This window comes from Lampetra planeri, chromosome 9, assembly GCF_965212315.1.
Source record: "Lampetra planeri chromosome 9, kcLamPlan1.2.h2, whole genome shotgun sequence".
In the NCBI taxonomy this organism is placed as follows: Eukaryota; Metazoa; Chordata; class Hyperoartia; order Petromyzontiformes; family Petromyzontidae; genus Lampetra; species Lampetra planeri.
This window is the reverse complement of record NC_136115.1, coordinates 4,581,711-4,595,279: the sequence shown is the minus strand read 5'-3', so window position 1 is coordinate 4,595,279 and position 13,569 is coordinate 4,581,711. Positions and strand designations below refer to the sequence as shown.

The following is a 13,569-nucleotide window of genomic DNA, read 5'->3' as shown; positions in this document are numbered from 1 at the left end:
TCAGCAACCTGAGATGAAAGCCAGTTTTGTCTCAATCTGTTCACCAGTTACTCATCAAAACACTAACCATCGCTTAATTTGATTTTGCGAGATTAAATTCATGCCATCCTGAGATTATAATGTTGGTGGTTATGAGTGAAATGACCCATCATTTTTCACTGACAATGTTTTCTGGGTTCAGGTGCTGTTCCCTCTGCTGACCAAGCTGCTTGAGAACATCAGCCCGGCTGACCAGACGGGCATGGAGGAAACGCGCATGAGGACCTCAACACTGCTGAGCAAGGCAAGTGTGGTGACATTGCCACGTGTTGTCTACCTTGGAGTAAAAGCGTGGCTACTCTGCTGCTCACAATCGAGACTTGACGCCCCCTGCCTGCGACTATCGTAGTGCTGTGTGTGTGTGGGGACCTGTAGGGTAGTGATTAACGTGCTGCGCTACGAACCCGGAGATTCGAGTTCGATTCACGCTCACGTCCAACACCTGTGACAATTATCTGAACCGGTCCTGGGTCTCTCCTAGGTTGACTCAGCCTCAAATGAGTATCTGGTGCGGTGTGTAAACATCATCACGAGGGAGACAAAGGCGGCCGGGCGTGGTGCTGGCCAGCCACCCCCTCGCGTACCCTGCCGGCCTTCATAGATGCTCGCTTAACAGCACAAGAACAGTCTGTTAAGGCTATACGGGGGATGTTTGTCTTTGTTGTCTTTGGTATTAGCAAGGTTGGAACAGTGAGGAGCACAAGTATGATCCATCTGCCAGTCATCTCAGTCACTTGACTCAGAACAAGCAGATCTGCTCCGTGACCTGCCAGCGAGTCTTCGACTCTTCCCCGTGGCCTTCAAGGGCACCAAGCGTTGGTTCAGGCCTGCTTGTGATGTCGGTATCACTGGCGAACAACGGTTGTCGTTGTTTCGGTGTCGTTCCCCCTTCAGGTGTTCTTGCAGCACCTGTCTCCACTGCTGTCACTGCCAACCTTTGCCGCACTGTGGCTCACCATCCTGGACTTTATGGACAAGTACATGCACGCCGACAACAGCGACCTGTTGGTGAGTGAGCCGAGACTGTGTGTTGATGGCGACCTCTGGCGGTGGTCATTTATTTTCACATTTTACAATCACTTTTGACTTCCCATCAAGGGTGAGGTACCCATTTTATCGACCCCGGAGGCATCGTGTCATGAAAAGGACGAATCAATGTGGAAACCTGACTGAACATTGTACCCCATTACAGAGTAGCAGCTGCACTTTCTCATACTCTCTGCTTTGAAATTGTTTGTCTACGATAGTCAAAGCAATATTGTTCATTCTCAGGGTAGGAATTTTTCCACATTAAGGCAACATAAAAATTTTAATATTTTTGTGTGAAGTCATCGGTGACTGGGCCGAGACCATGGACTCCGCCACACTTGAGAACCCCAGCGGGTTTACTCACAGCGGCGCTGCTCTGGATTCATACACATGTGGAGGGGTGGCCATTTCGCCACCAACCACCCCTTCAATCACTGTGTCCTTGTCTTTCCTACCCGAGATGGAGGCGATCCCAGAGTCGCTGAAGAACATGCTGCTTGTCATGGACACAGCGGGCATCTTCCAGAATGCGGAGGCGCGCACGGGCTTTTCCCAGCTCTGGGAGATTACGTGGGAGCGGATCGACTGCTTCTTGCCCCAGCTGCGGGACGAGCTCTTCCGGCAGCCGGTCATCCCAGGTACCAAGCTCGTGGATCCTTTCTAAGCTGTGTATCATGCGCGGTCTTACACGCCTCGTGAACTTCACTCATTTCTAAAAAGTTCAGATCAATCTCGGTGTTGTCGCGCTCCCGCACATGTTAATAAAACTTCAATGGCCGTGTGACCGGACACCCCTCCCGTGCGTTCGTTGCCGTCGGCAGAGTCGGCGGCACGAGCCCCGTCCCCGCCCGTCGTGCTGGAGGTGGTGAGCAGTCAGCCCGTCACCTCCACCGGCGGCCACTCCGCCCCAGAACCGAGCAACACCGCAGCGGCGGCTGCTGCTGCTACGGCACCTGTGGCTTCTGCGACGGAGCCAGGTGTGGCTCTTCACTCGGCAACACGACCGCCCGCCCGCCCGCCCCCCGCCCCCCAATATTAACTCGTCCGCAATTGTTCTGGTTGTATTGTACATGTACAGCCCTTTTGTCAATCCACTGCTGGTTGAGTGCCTCCCCACGCCGCCGGTCAGTGTGTATTGGTGATGCCATAATTAGTGTTGCTGTTGGGAAAAATATAGATCTGGCAATACTCATTCGTCTTAGATATTTTTTACTGCAATACGTACTGTGCATGCTCAAGCAAAAAATGTTCGTTGGTTCCAATTAACATAAAAGTACATGTATGTAGGGCAAGAGGTGTTTGGATCCTCGAGCGTGAATAGCATCCTTTGCCCCAGTACCAGCAAGTTTAGCTCACCCCTCAAACCAGAGGTCGCAATCGGGTACCCGATACCCGGCTACCCGTACCCGGCCGGGTACGGGTAGCCGGGTATCGGGTACCTGATTGCGACCTCTGGTCGGGTACGGGTACCCGTTTGCGACCCTGGTGCGGCCGTGTACGGGTAGCCGCACGTGACTCACCCCAACCAATGAGTGAGAAGGCCGTGAGTCACTGGTGAGTCACCGTTTGTCACTCATTTCCCAACGTCTTGTCTCTTCTCACAATTCAAGTTCCTAGAATCAACCCACCCGCGCCTGCAACATGGCTTCATCCCAGAGGTCGCAATCAGGTATCCGATACCCCTACCCTACCCAATACCCGGCTACCGTACCCGGCCGGGTACGGGTACCCATTTGCGACCCTGGTGCGGCCGGGTACGAGTACGGGTAAGGAATCAAAACCCGTTTGCGACCTCTGCCTCAAACCCCTCTACCTTCACCTGTGCTTGCAGAGAGGCCCTCTGCAGCCACCGCCAGCACAACGGTGACGCCCGTGCCGTCGCCGGCCTCCAGCCCTGCGCGGGTGGGCGGCAGAGCCGGGGGAAGCCCCGTGGGCGAGGTGGCGCACGCGCTGTCGCAGTCGCCCTTCATCCTGCAGCCACCGCTACCGGCGCTCGGCCCGACTCTCCAGGAGGCGCTGCCGCCCATGGCGCTGCCGATTATCCTCAACCCAGCGCTCATCGAGGCCACGTCGCCCGTGCCGCTGCTCACGGCGCCGCGCGGCGTGTCCGTGGGCGAGACCGCCGCTTTGCCCAAGGCCCTGTCCGGGGAGGCCGAGTGAACCCGACGCCGCCACTCGCCGTCGATCGACCCCCCCGTCCCCCGGGGTTGCCACGTTGAAGCCGTCATCTGAGCCCTCCGGTCACTACGTGTAAAAGTCACTTGTAATTAACGAGCAACGTTGTCTCTTATAACATATTTTAAAATGGTCTGTGATTCTGGCTGGCTTTTTTTTTTTTGGAAACTCTAGAGGGTTTGACTGGTCAACGTGTTTACAGTAATTTAAGTTTAGGCCATGAATTCTGGGTAGATGGCTAACTCACGGAAGCCAGTGTCAACCCTAAACAACCCTGGAGAATGTGTCACACGTGCTAAACCATTTAAAGTTGTTTCGTTCGACATTCTTCGCTCAGTTCCAAGCTGCGAGTAGTCGCAAACTGTAGTTGTTTAAAGAACTGAATTCTCATTGGCTACACTGAGTCTGCATGCGCATTTTACACATTGCAGTGAATGCTAACCAAAGGCTGTCCTGAGTTAAACTATTTAAACCTGATGGCATACCTAACTGTAACAAGTTATAACCAGGGTAGCATGGGAAGTTAATGTATTACTTTATAAATTAAAAATACAGCTCTGCTTGCCATTTGCAGCTTTATTGTATGATGCTGTTATTTGCATTTCATCCAGAATAGCTTACTGTGGAAAAAAAGGACAAATTACTCATTTGGAAAGTGGCTTACTGCTTAAATTGTATATAAAGCATTCAGCTCATGAAGAAAATGTACTTTTCACTTTGTAAGAAATAAATCTATAAGTGTAATTACGATTAAGAGTTATTCAATAAAGAAAAGTAATATTATTCAAAGATTAATCATGTTTATTGTTGACATATTTTGAACACATGATTGCAATACATTCATATCAGATACAATGAAAGTGCTAGTATACATTCTCTTTAAGGCTATGCATAACTTTTGGGAAGTTAAATGCAAAAAGTGCCGTTCATAGAATTCAATATCGTGATTGTAAATCAAGTGTGGACCGTTTTCACAAATTTTAAATAATTTTACAGGAAAACAATCACGTTTAACCTCAGAATCACACTGTAAAAATAAGTAATTTTAACACAACAATGCCCAGTAAGCATCCTACTGTTGGTTTATGGGGCTCACCAAATTAGTTTGTGTGATCCCGCATTAACACAAAAGCACTCATGCAGCAGTACATCATGCTTATCACGTGGATAAATACAAAACAGTGATGTTCTACAGTTCAGCATATTTCCATTAATTATTGTTATTATTACAATTGTTTACCCAGGAAAGCATCACCGAGTCTCAAGGCAACAGGATCTTGCTAAGTGTTGGCAGTCTAGGGTGCACGATAGATGCACTTTCCCAATCAAGTAAATTACAGGTAATTATTCAGCATTGGGATGTTTCGTCAACACCAGTTACATTATTGTATGTTTTTTAGCTTTGGGAGGAAATCGGAAAACTCGAGGAAACCCCATGCAAAACAGGACATAGAAACTCCACGCACAAAGGTGCCCAAGTCGGGAATTGAACCTAGGCCCTTCTGACTGAGAGGCGCAAGTGTTACCACTGCACCGCCCAGCGTAGACTGCAAAAAAAATGCAGTAGTGATACCAATAGTGTAATTTTAATGGTGTGTATACATTATTTAAGGCATATAGTGTAATTTATCCACACGTCTAAGAATGGATACAAAATATATTTTAGCTCGAGGAAGGGCCCCCTCTTTTTAATTGCCAGGTGGTACCACTCTTCGATAGCTTAGACATGGCTTGTAGTTCACGGACCTTGGAAGGTGCGTTATTGTGTGTAACAAAGTGCTTGGTGGTAGTCAATGTGCAACCTAAGATTTCAAAGTCGGCATACCACGTTTGAGTATAAAGATCCCCCGTGTAGCCTTAACAGACTGTCGGGGCAAGTGCTGTTAGCGAGCACCTATGAAGGCCGGAACGGTACACGAGGGGGTGGGTGGCCAGCACCACGCCCGACCGCCTTTATCTCCCCAGTGGCGATGTTTACACACCGCAACCAGGTACTCATTTCAGGCTGAGTCGACCGAGGGGAGGCCCAGGACCGGTTCAGATAATCGTCACTGGTGTTGGCCGTGAGCGGGAATCGAACCCGGGTCGCCAGTTTCATAGTGCAGCGCGCTAACCGCTACACTACCGCTCCCCACCGTTTGAGTATCCCCACTGTAACACACACGCACTTAAATACAACGCGAGGATAAAATAATAAAACGCCACCCTCGAACGTAGGCAGACTCCCGTGCATGTGCGCCTCACTGCTGCAGCTGACTGCTGTCCAGCTTCGCCAACTCGTGCACGTAAATGCCGATGCTCTCACTGTCGTACAGCACAAAGTAGATGTTCTTGAGCGAGGAGTCCATGGTGGAGATGAAGTAGTTGGAGATGGCCTTGAGTATAAGTTGAGCGGCCGTCTGTTTCGGAAAACCATTTCTGCAGGTAACAGAACGGCATCCAGCCGTGAGTAACGCTGACATTTCTCACAAGGATGAAGAGATTCCAGAGCGTAAGGTGATGATACAGCTGAGACTTTTTTTTAAAGGCACTTGTCACAGTCTAGTTTGTTACCAGCATTACTTGGCGCACCATTTACGAATATAAATAAAAATCCAAATCTGACCATTGTATGTATGTTGAACTTGTTTCGCACCGTACGTAGGCAATCGTGCTAATTGGAAGTGCGGGGGAAGGATAACAAAACTAAACACGGAGCAGTAAGAAAAAAATTGTTTTCAATCTCGATTTAAATGTGCATAGCTCCGGTGGCTTCCCAATATCGGAAGGAAGATTGTTCCAGACGGCCACAAAAGCACATCTCAATGCGTGCAATGCAGTGGACCAATCATTTAATGATTAGCCAAAAGCCGCTGCGAGGGTGAGCAGAGCAAATTTATGATTTCCCTCGTGGGTAATAGAAATGAGTCACATGAATATCCAAAGTTCAGTGCTTTTAGGTCGTATCACGACCTGAGATTATGTGCTCCACAGACCAATCATTGTTCAACAAATGCACTGTTTTCATTGGCAATTCAGAACTCGATCATTCTGCCATTCCGATTTTGAGCTGCTATAGTTGCTCGTAGCAAATGCAATGACGTTGACAACTTCAGTGATGAACACACAAAGTGGACTATTAGAGTCAAACGATGAAATAATTTCTGCAAATAATATTTTTGGATAATGGTGGGGGGGGGGGTAGGGGGGGTGGGGGGGTGGTGGTGGTGGAACTACAAAAATATTTAATTACCCGCCACTACCAATGGAGGGCAGTGCCACCGTGACGAGCTTCTTTTCGTCAGCCAGTGCCAGACAGTTCTTGACCGTCTTCTCCAGGAGCTCCGCGCTCCGGTCCGTGCCCCACGATGGGCTGTTGCAGTGGATCACGTTTTCGGCCTCCAGGCCCGGTGCGAGGCACATGGCAGCTGCAAGTAGAATCGGAATATTCATTATATTGGAGGAATCCAATGAGCTATAATGCTCTTTTTTTTTTAAACATGTTCGGTAGGAGCAGGTCAGAACGTTACAACAATACATGAACACGATAGTGGAAATGAGGATATGAATGTAATAAGCACGGGGGCAACAGGAGTGAGTGTCCATCGATTCGGGACTAAGGCCTCCCGTTTCAGGGCGTGACAAAAACTATGGCCCTCGTTGGCTTCTGTTGCGATCGGGTTTTAATTTTTCTGGCGGATAATGCAGCCCGTTTACGACCGTTGATTTACACCGACAGTAAGAGGAGAACGTGGATTGGCGAACAAAAAAAAGGCAATAAAATCGTATTTTGTAAACGAAAACAAAAAAGTACATTCATTTGGGCAGAATATGTCCCCAGGGGAAGGATGCTGACCAATGGACAAGATTGGCGACAGAATGGCAGACAAAGCAGGGAATATGTCCAAAGAAGACGACAACCGCCGAGATGCAGCGATGAGATCGGTTCATGTGCAGGATTGAGAAGAATTGCAACATCGCAGGACTGAGGAATGGTGATGGTGACCATTAACCAATGTAACCAAGAGGAAGATAACATACGTACGTTTATTTGATGTATGGAAATGTGTATCGTTACTTAAAGATTTTATTCACTGCCAAATGAAAGCCTCCCCATGATGCGATGGCTGTACTTCAACCACGCTCGCCTGCTTGACAAGGAAAAACAAAGACTGTTTTTTTTCTTCTTGGTTCTTTCGGTAAAGTCACATAGAAGGGAAGTAATAAAATAATAAAAATAAAACATAATAAAAATTTATTCTATTATGTTTTATTTTTATTATTTTATTACTTCCCTTCTACGTGACTTTGCCGAAAGAACCAAGAAGATGAATCCCTGCAGTCACGAAAGCTTTAAATCGAAAAAAAGACTGTTTTCTTATTCCATATATGCTTGTGTGCACGCGCAACAGGCCTGTAAGTATCGCCAAAGTGCACACACGCATGCACCAGCTCGTGAAAGACGAGTAGAACGATTGATTAACGCGAATGCAAACCTCCAGCAATGTCCAGTGGCCCGTTGCTATTGCGAAGATCTTGCACAGCATCCGCCAGCTCCTTTCCTCCTTTCTTTGCCAGAGCATTGCCTGCAAACGCAAACACTTACTCCTCAAGCGAGTCGTCCTTCCCCTGCACACAAAGTACATGTACAGCCCTTTTTCAATCCTTTATATTAAGTTCACTTGCGTGCTTGCGTGCTTGCTTGCTTGCTTACGACCGTGCAAATCTTTCGGTCGTTTTTTTGAACCACTTCCCGTGATCCAATCGAGCTGACATTTTGCACACAGACTCGTGCGTGACAATTAATTTTCGTGAAAATTTTTTTTCCAAAATTTTACACTTTTTAGCAAAAAAAAAATTATATGTAATTACCAATTGCTTAATGGTGGCAAACAATCATCTGACCCATAGGTGGCAGCCATCTCAAGCCAGAGGACGAGAGAACTCTAGCCGCCACGCATATAAAGGATTTATAGTGAAACACTTTGTTTTTACGGGTTATTTTTTCAATCCACGGCCGGGCGAGAGCCTCCCACCCCCCCCCCCCAATGCTGTTGTGAGCCATGGGGGTTCTGTGACCACACTCAACCGCAGTGGTCTGTGCGGGTTGCTGAAGGTCGGGGAACATAGACGTGGTAGCATAGGCTCACAGTACAACACTGCCGTCTGCTGCCCACAGGCTAGCACAAGTCCGCTGACGACAAACTGCCATGCAGGGTGGTTGCCCGTCCGAACACTATTCATTCAACTCTGCCCAACCCCAGAGATCTGACGATATTGGGCACATTCCAAGTGATTTGGTCCAAAGGCAAGCACAAAATATCGTGAAAAAAGCCAGAGGCTGGTTTGCATAAATTACCCGAGTAGACGTTTCCCCCTTGTGGCATTTAAAGCAATGCTAGTTTGAAGGGTTGAGAAAAACATTACAGGTCGGGTTGTATATTGAGCAACCGACAAGTTTCTTGGGGAAACGTTTCTGTCGGGTATTTATCTCGCCGGCATCGCTCACCGACTTGTCCACCCATGTAGAAGTTGTTGCCCGTTGGATGGATGACGGCGTCGCATTTCAAGGTGGCAATGTCGGCCTTGACAACCTGCAGCTGCGCGGGGCACAGGCGGACTTGGTGAGCGTTTGTGTCCGTAGTTTGCAGGTGTGTCCGTAGTTTGCAGGTGCGGCCGCGTGGTGCAAGCGGAGTGTCAGTCGGCTTTTGTTACCTTTTGCCCAAGGAAGAGGGTTTTGGAGGAGAGAACGGTGACAGCTCCTGATGCGCCTACTGAAGGACTTGCGGCTTTCCTGCCTTTACCCTGGGCAGACAACAAGATCCACCTACCGCGTCGAGATCACGTTTTACAAACAATAGTTTAACGTGAATTTGACTTGCACAGCAACCGCATTTAGAATAAGGAGAAACACATTTGAGAATGTAAATTTAATTTGGATAAATGAAGGAAATTACTAGCTTCATTAATACTGTTTTACATGTTAAAAATTCAAATGCAGTGGTATTGTTTTTACACATCACTGATAAAGTCCTTAGATTTTCATATTAATATCATAGTTCAATATCACCGCCATATTAATGGTAAACTTTCTAAAATATACATTAACCTTTCAATACATCAGACATCATGACAATAACCAACCAAAGCTGAAAGTAATTATTTCAACGGTGTGTTTTTCAAATTGAAGGCTTAAAAGGCTTGGCTGTGGTAAGATTCTGTTCAAATGCCCTATGATTGAGTGCAAATGCCCTGAGATTCAATTGAAAACTCAACTAAATGATGCGCTATCGGCAAAATTGCCAAAACTAATCCCTAAATGCTACATTTTAGTAGAGACATATATACCGAGTACGTGTGCACAGTACACTTTTGCTCGATACCTTTTTCGCGGTTGCGCTGGGCTTGCGAGCAGGCTTGGACGCTGGAGGTGGTGTATCCGTAGAATCCACGAGCACCGGTTTCGCTTTCTTGAAGGGTCTGTGGGTGAGCAGCTCTGGGTGGACTCTGGGCAGCACCCCGCTGCTCGCAATGGTTACACCACGCAGCATCTGCGTCAGACGCAACACATCCCTCTGGCCACAGAAACATATAGTCTCTTCTCCAAGAACGGCGCATGTTTTCATAATGCAAATTGGATATAACGCGATTCATGTATTTGGGAAAAAAAAATTATAAAGCGATTGAGTGAACAGAAAAACTCAAATGAAAATATGACCCAAAATGGATGACTTCATCGACTCAAAACATGGTTTTGTTTAAAATAAGCAAATAGTAAATTGGTGTATGAAAGAACAAATGGGAATCATCTTCTTGGTTCTTTCGGTATAGTCACGTAGAAGGGAGATAATAAAATAATAAAAATAAAACATAATAAGATACAATTCTCACGACGTTTCGGCCACAACGCAAGCAGCCGTCCTCAGGTGAAGAACAGGGCTGTCGGAAAGACAGCGTCTTTTATCTCCCTTCTACATGACTTTACCGAAAAAAACAAGAAGATGAATCCCTGCAGTCACGAAAGCTTTAAATCGAAAAACAAATGGGAAGTCACGAAATGTATTTATTTTTTATTTTGTGTGAACCAATGGAACGGAACATTGAGCAGGAATTACCTTCTGTAGCTCCTCGTCCAAGGCCATGGACAAGTGGATGTGGCGTGGGGTGATGCGCGCCTTCATGCTGTCACGTGCAATGTTCCCTGCCAGTTCCAGAACTTCGGCTGGTGAACATAGCACAGACATTCTTCTATAAAACTCTTAGGTTTTTTCGGTAAAGTCACGTAGGCAAAAAATAAAAATAAAATTAATAAAAGTAAAATAAAAATCAAATTTTACTTTGATTAATTTTATTTTTTACCTACGTGACTTTACCTGAAAAAACCTAAGAGTATGAATCCTTGCAGTCACGAAAGCTTCAAATCTAGAATTCTTATATCAACCCTATTCTACTGCACGAGCAATCCATTGAATCGCTGAGTTGCATAGTCATCCGTCCCAACTGGACATCTGTGAAAAGAGCTTCATCGTTCATTGAATTTCTCCAGGACAAATATTATTATTCTATACACTGAAAGAGTATTTCGGTGTATAGAAATAAATATTGCTTTATATACAACTCGAGGGCAACCCGTCCAATGAACATGTTAATTTGACACTCAGCTGACACCTGACCCTCACCACACCAGTCACGTGACATCTGAAATCCACCTCGACACTTGGTTTTTGTGTCCAAGTGTAAGACTGGCTGCCTGATAATTCTGCAGAGACAGATGCTTACACGAAGCCCAATAGCATCCCTTACCTAGCAGCGAGTGCACTCCATGATGTAGTTTCCTTTATTATCAAGGTCAATTGTTATCTTTGTCCCATGCTATCCACAAGCTGGATCATGTTTACTTACCTGGGTTAAAGTTCACGTGTTGTTCACAGCTCATTTTCAAAACATTAGGTCCCTGGTTTATTCTGGCAGAATGAACCCTTAATCATCTTTGTGCAAAGAAAATTACTCTGAGTAAATGATGTAACCGACACTGACAAATAAACTGACTGACAAATGTTTGTATATTTCTACTTTGAAACCGATTTAGTGAAAGAATATCTGAATAAACAGAACACCTGGGGGTTTGATAAAACATGCTGCAGTGGCTTCACAAAAAGGGCTGAACGTGTACGCGTAACGCGTCGCGTAACGGACTAATTTGGCAGCATTCAGATAAGCCCCTCCCCCCTTAACTTGGATTTAAGAGCTCGTCTCTTGGAATTGTGCCTCACTGGTTACAGTAAATCTAGCTGTGACGGTCCCACCTGATGACGGAGACTTGTGTTGCCTCCGAAACGTGATTTATCATTTTTATTTCTATTATTATTTCTATTATTTTTATTCTTTATTTTTACCTACGTGACTTTACCGAAAAAACCTAAGAGTACTTTGGCAGCGCTTCGTGTAACAACCGCCACCATCCATCTGGTGGTTGTCGCACAAGCAGCAGCGAAGCAAATAAATGACAACCCGGCCCACGCGCAAACGGGGGACTCGTGTCGACGTGAGGGCGAGTGGGAAAGGGGCTCAGATCCGCACCGGCCAGGTACTCCGTGACGGCCGCCAAGTAGATGGGGGCACCCATGGCGATGCGCTTGCGGTAGATGCCGGTCCGCAGGTACCGCAGCATCCGTCCCACCGGGAAGAGCAGGCCCGCCCGCGCCGAGCGCGACTGCCGTGGGACTTTCTTCTTGGTGCCGCGTGTCGACATTTTACCTCCGTTCTTCGACAAAGCTTCTCGATTCAGGACCTGGGCGAGTACAGAAAAATGTCATCTACGTGCATTTAGGAAATTGAATAACACAGTCATTAAAAAGATATTGTTTACACGTGCCAACGTTTTTTTTGTCCATCGAGCTATCATCGATGTTTTCCAGCAGCATTTGTTTAAAAAAGCAAACTCTTTACTGGTGTCCACTTTTTGAGCCTCGTGTGCAAACGTGCAATGCTAAACGCTGTTAGATTGCCAGATGTAACAATCAAGATCCACTGACCAAACATGTGGATCCCATTTAACCCAAAACAGATTGTACATATACAGATAAACTCTACCTGTAATTAGGTAAAAGCACACTGATGCTAAAGTCTATGTTTGCATTTGGGGCCGTCCATAAATGACGTCACGCACCTGGGGGGGGGGTCAGACATTTGTGACTGTGTGACGATGGGGGGGGTTTCAGAAATGTGACGTCACATCAAAATGCGCAACTTTAAATAAATATAGACAACACGTTCTACTTAATGAAATAGACTTTTCTTCTACAACATCAACGTGCAGCGCCACATTAAATACGCACGACAATGACAATAGCTTAAAGCGATTTGAAGCATGTTTTATATATTTTTTTTGGGGGGGGGGGTCTGACTTTGTGACGTCATTTGAGGGGGGGTCTGACTTTGTGACGAAGGGGGGTAAAAAATCGTCCAAAATCACGTGACGTCATTTATGGACGTCCCCTTTGACACACCATAAAGGGACATTTGTTGACCTTTGAGGACTTTCACAGAATTCCATCAACTCAGTCCTCGTGCGAAACAGGCATTGAAGTGCCTCGTCACTTCAAAGTCATTACGGCACTCCGCTGACATCTCGTTGTCAAACTCTAATAGGTTAAGGGCGGAGGCGATGCCACCAATGGGCATGAAGTTACAATCACCGCATAAAACACATTTAACCTCGCGTAAAAAAAAAACGTATCCACTAACACCCGCTGAATACGAAGCGTCAACACGCATCGAATACAGGCAACGTTCGTAAAACCCCCCACAACAACAACAACGAGAACAGCACAAAGTAACGAGAAGTAAATTGAACATCTCAGAATGTTAAAATGTTGGTGGCAATTGCTCTCCAACACAGCGGCGTGCTGAACCAGTCACGAATTACCACGTTCTGTTAACGCGACAAGCCTTACTCATCGGCCGTGTGGGCTGGTGGCGAGTTTAACGACACGTATCTTTACGCGATCTAACAAATGTAAGCGTTTATATTGATCGATGTATCATACCCACGGCCTAAGTAGGAACACGCGGGCGGGCGAGCTCTCGACCAATCAGAGGCGACCCCCTCTCTGTGTGTGTGTGTGGAGGGGGGGGCCCCCTACTAATCCGCGGTACAAAATTAAAACGTCGCGCTGCAATTCGACCCACCCAGATCCGACGGGGCGGGGAGGGGACCTAATTCAGGACTCACCTCGTTGGCGGCGTCGTCGTTGTTGTTGCAGCCGGAGCCGACTCAGCTCGTTCGCTCGTCAAGGCCTGGAAACACCACAGCAACCTCACTCGATTTGGTGGTGGTGGGGGGGG

The 13,569-nt window shown here is 46.8% G+C and overlaps 2 protein-coding genes across 8 annotated transcripts in view; one reads left to right on the top strand and one right to left on the bottom strand.

Annotated features, from left to right (window-relative positions):
- Positions 1-4,038, top strand: part of GBF1 (golgi brefeldin A resistant guanine nucleotide exchange factor 1) — a 168,492-nt gene extending 164,454 nt beyond the window's left edge. For all 7 annotated transcript variants that reach the window (XM_078597445.1, XM_078597451.1, XM_078597448.1 and 4 more), the window contains 5 exons: positions 182-283; positions 934-1,047; positions 1,529-1,706; positions 1,890-2,045; positions 2,900-4,038. In XM_078597445.1, coding sequence (XP_078453571.1) covers positions 182-283; positions 934-1,047; positions 1,529-1,706; positions 1,890-2,045; positions 2,900-3,228 — 879 coding nt within the window. In that variant the 3' untranslated portion in view covers positions 3,229-4,038. The remainder of the gene's footprint in view (positions 1-181; positions 284-933; positions 1,048-1,528; positions 1,707-1,889; positions 2,046-2,899) is intronic.
- Positions 4,027-13,559, bottom strand: LOC144720597 (core histone macro-H2A.1-like). Its single transcript, XM_078597452.1, has 9 exons — positions 13,457-13,559; positions 11,803-12,013; positions 10,338-10,444; positions 9,606-9,773; positions 8,938-9,027; positions 8,732-8,822; positions 7,719-7,808; positions 6,476-6,650; positions 4,027-5,661 (listed from the first exon to the last, which is right to left on the bottom strand). The coding sequence occupies exons 2-9, from the start codon at positions 11,972-11,974 to the stop codon at positions 5,484-5,486; spliced, it is 1,071 nt and encodes a 356-aa protein (XP_078453578.1). The 5' UTR covers positions 11,975-12,013; positions 13,457-13,559; the 3' UTR covers positions 4,027-5,483.
- Positions 13,560-13,569: the final 10 nt, after the last annotated feature.

Bases quoted from the DNA above. Each gene is read 5' to 3' on its own strand.
- LOC144720597 (XM_078597452.1), bottom strand. From the start codon at position 11,974: ATGTCGACACGCGGCACCAAGAAGAAAGTCCCACGGCAGTCGCGCTCG. The intron at 9,774-10,337 runs GTAATTCCTGCT...CGTCTGACGCAG, and splicing joins TGGACGAGGAGCTACAGAAG to ATGCTGCGTGGTGTAACCAT. The intron at 8,823-8,937 runs GTAACAAAAGCC...TGCCCCGCGCAG, and splicing joins CCCTCTTCCTTGGGCAAAAG to CTGCAGGTTGTCAAGGCCGA.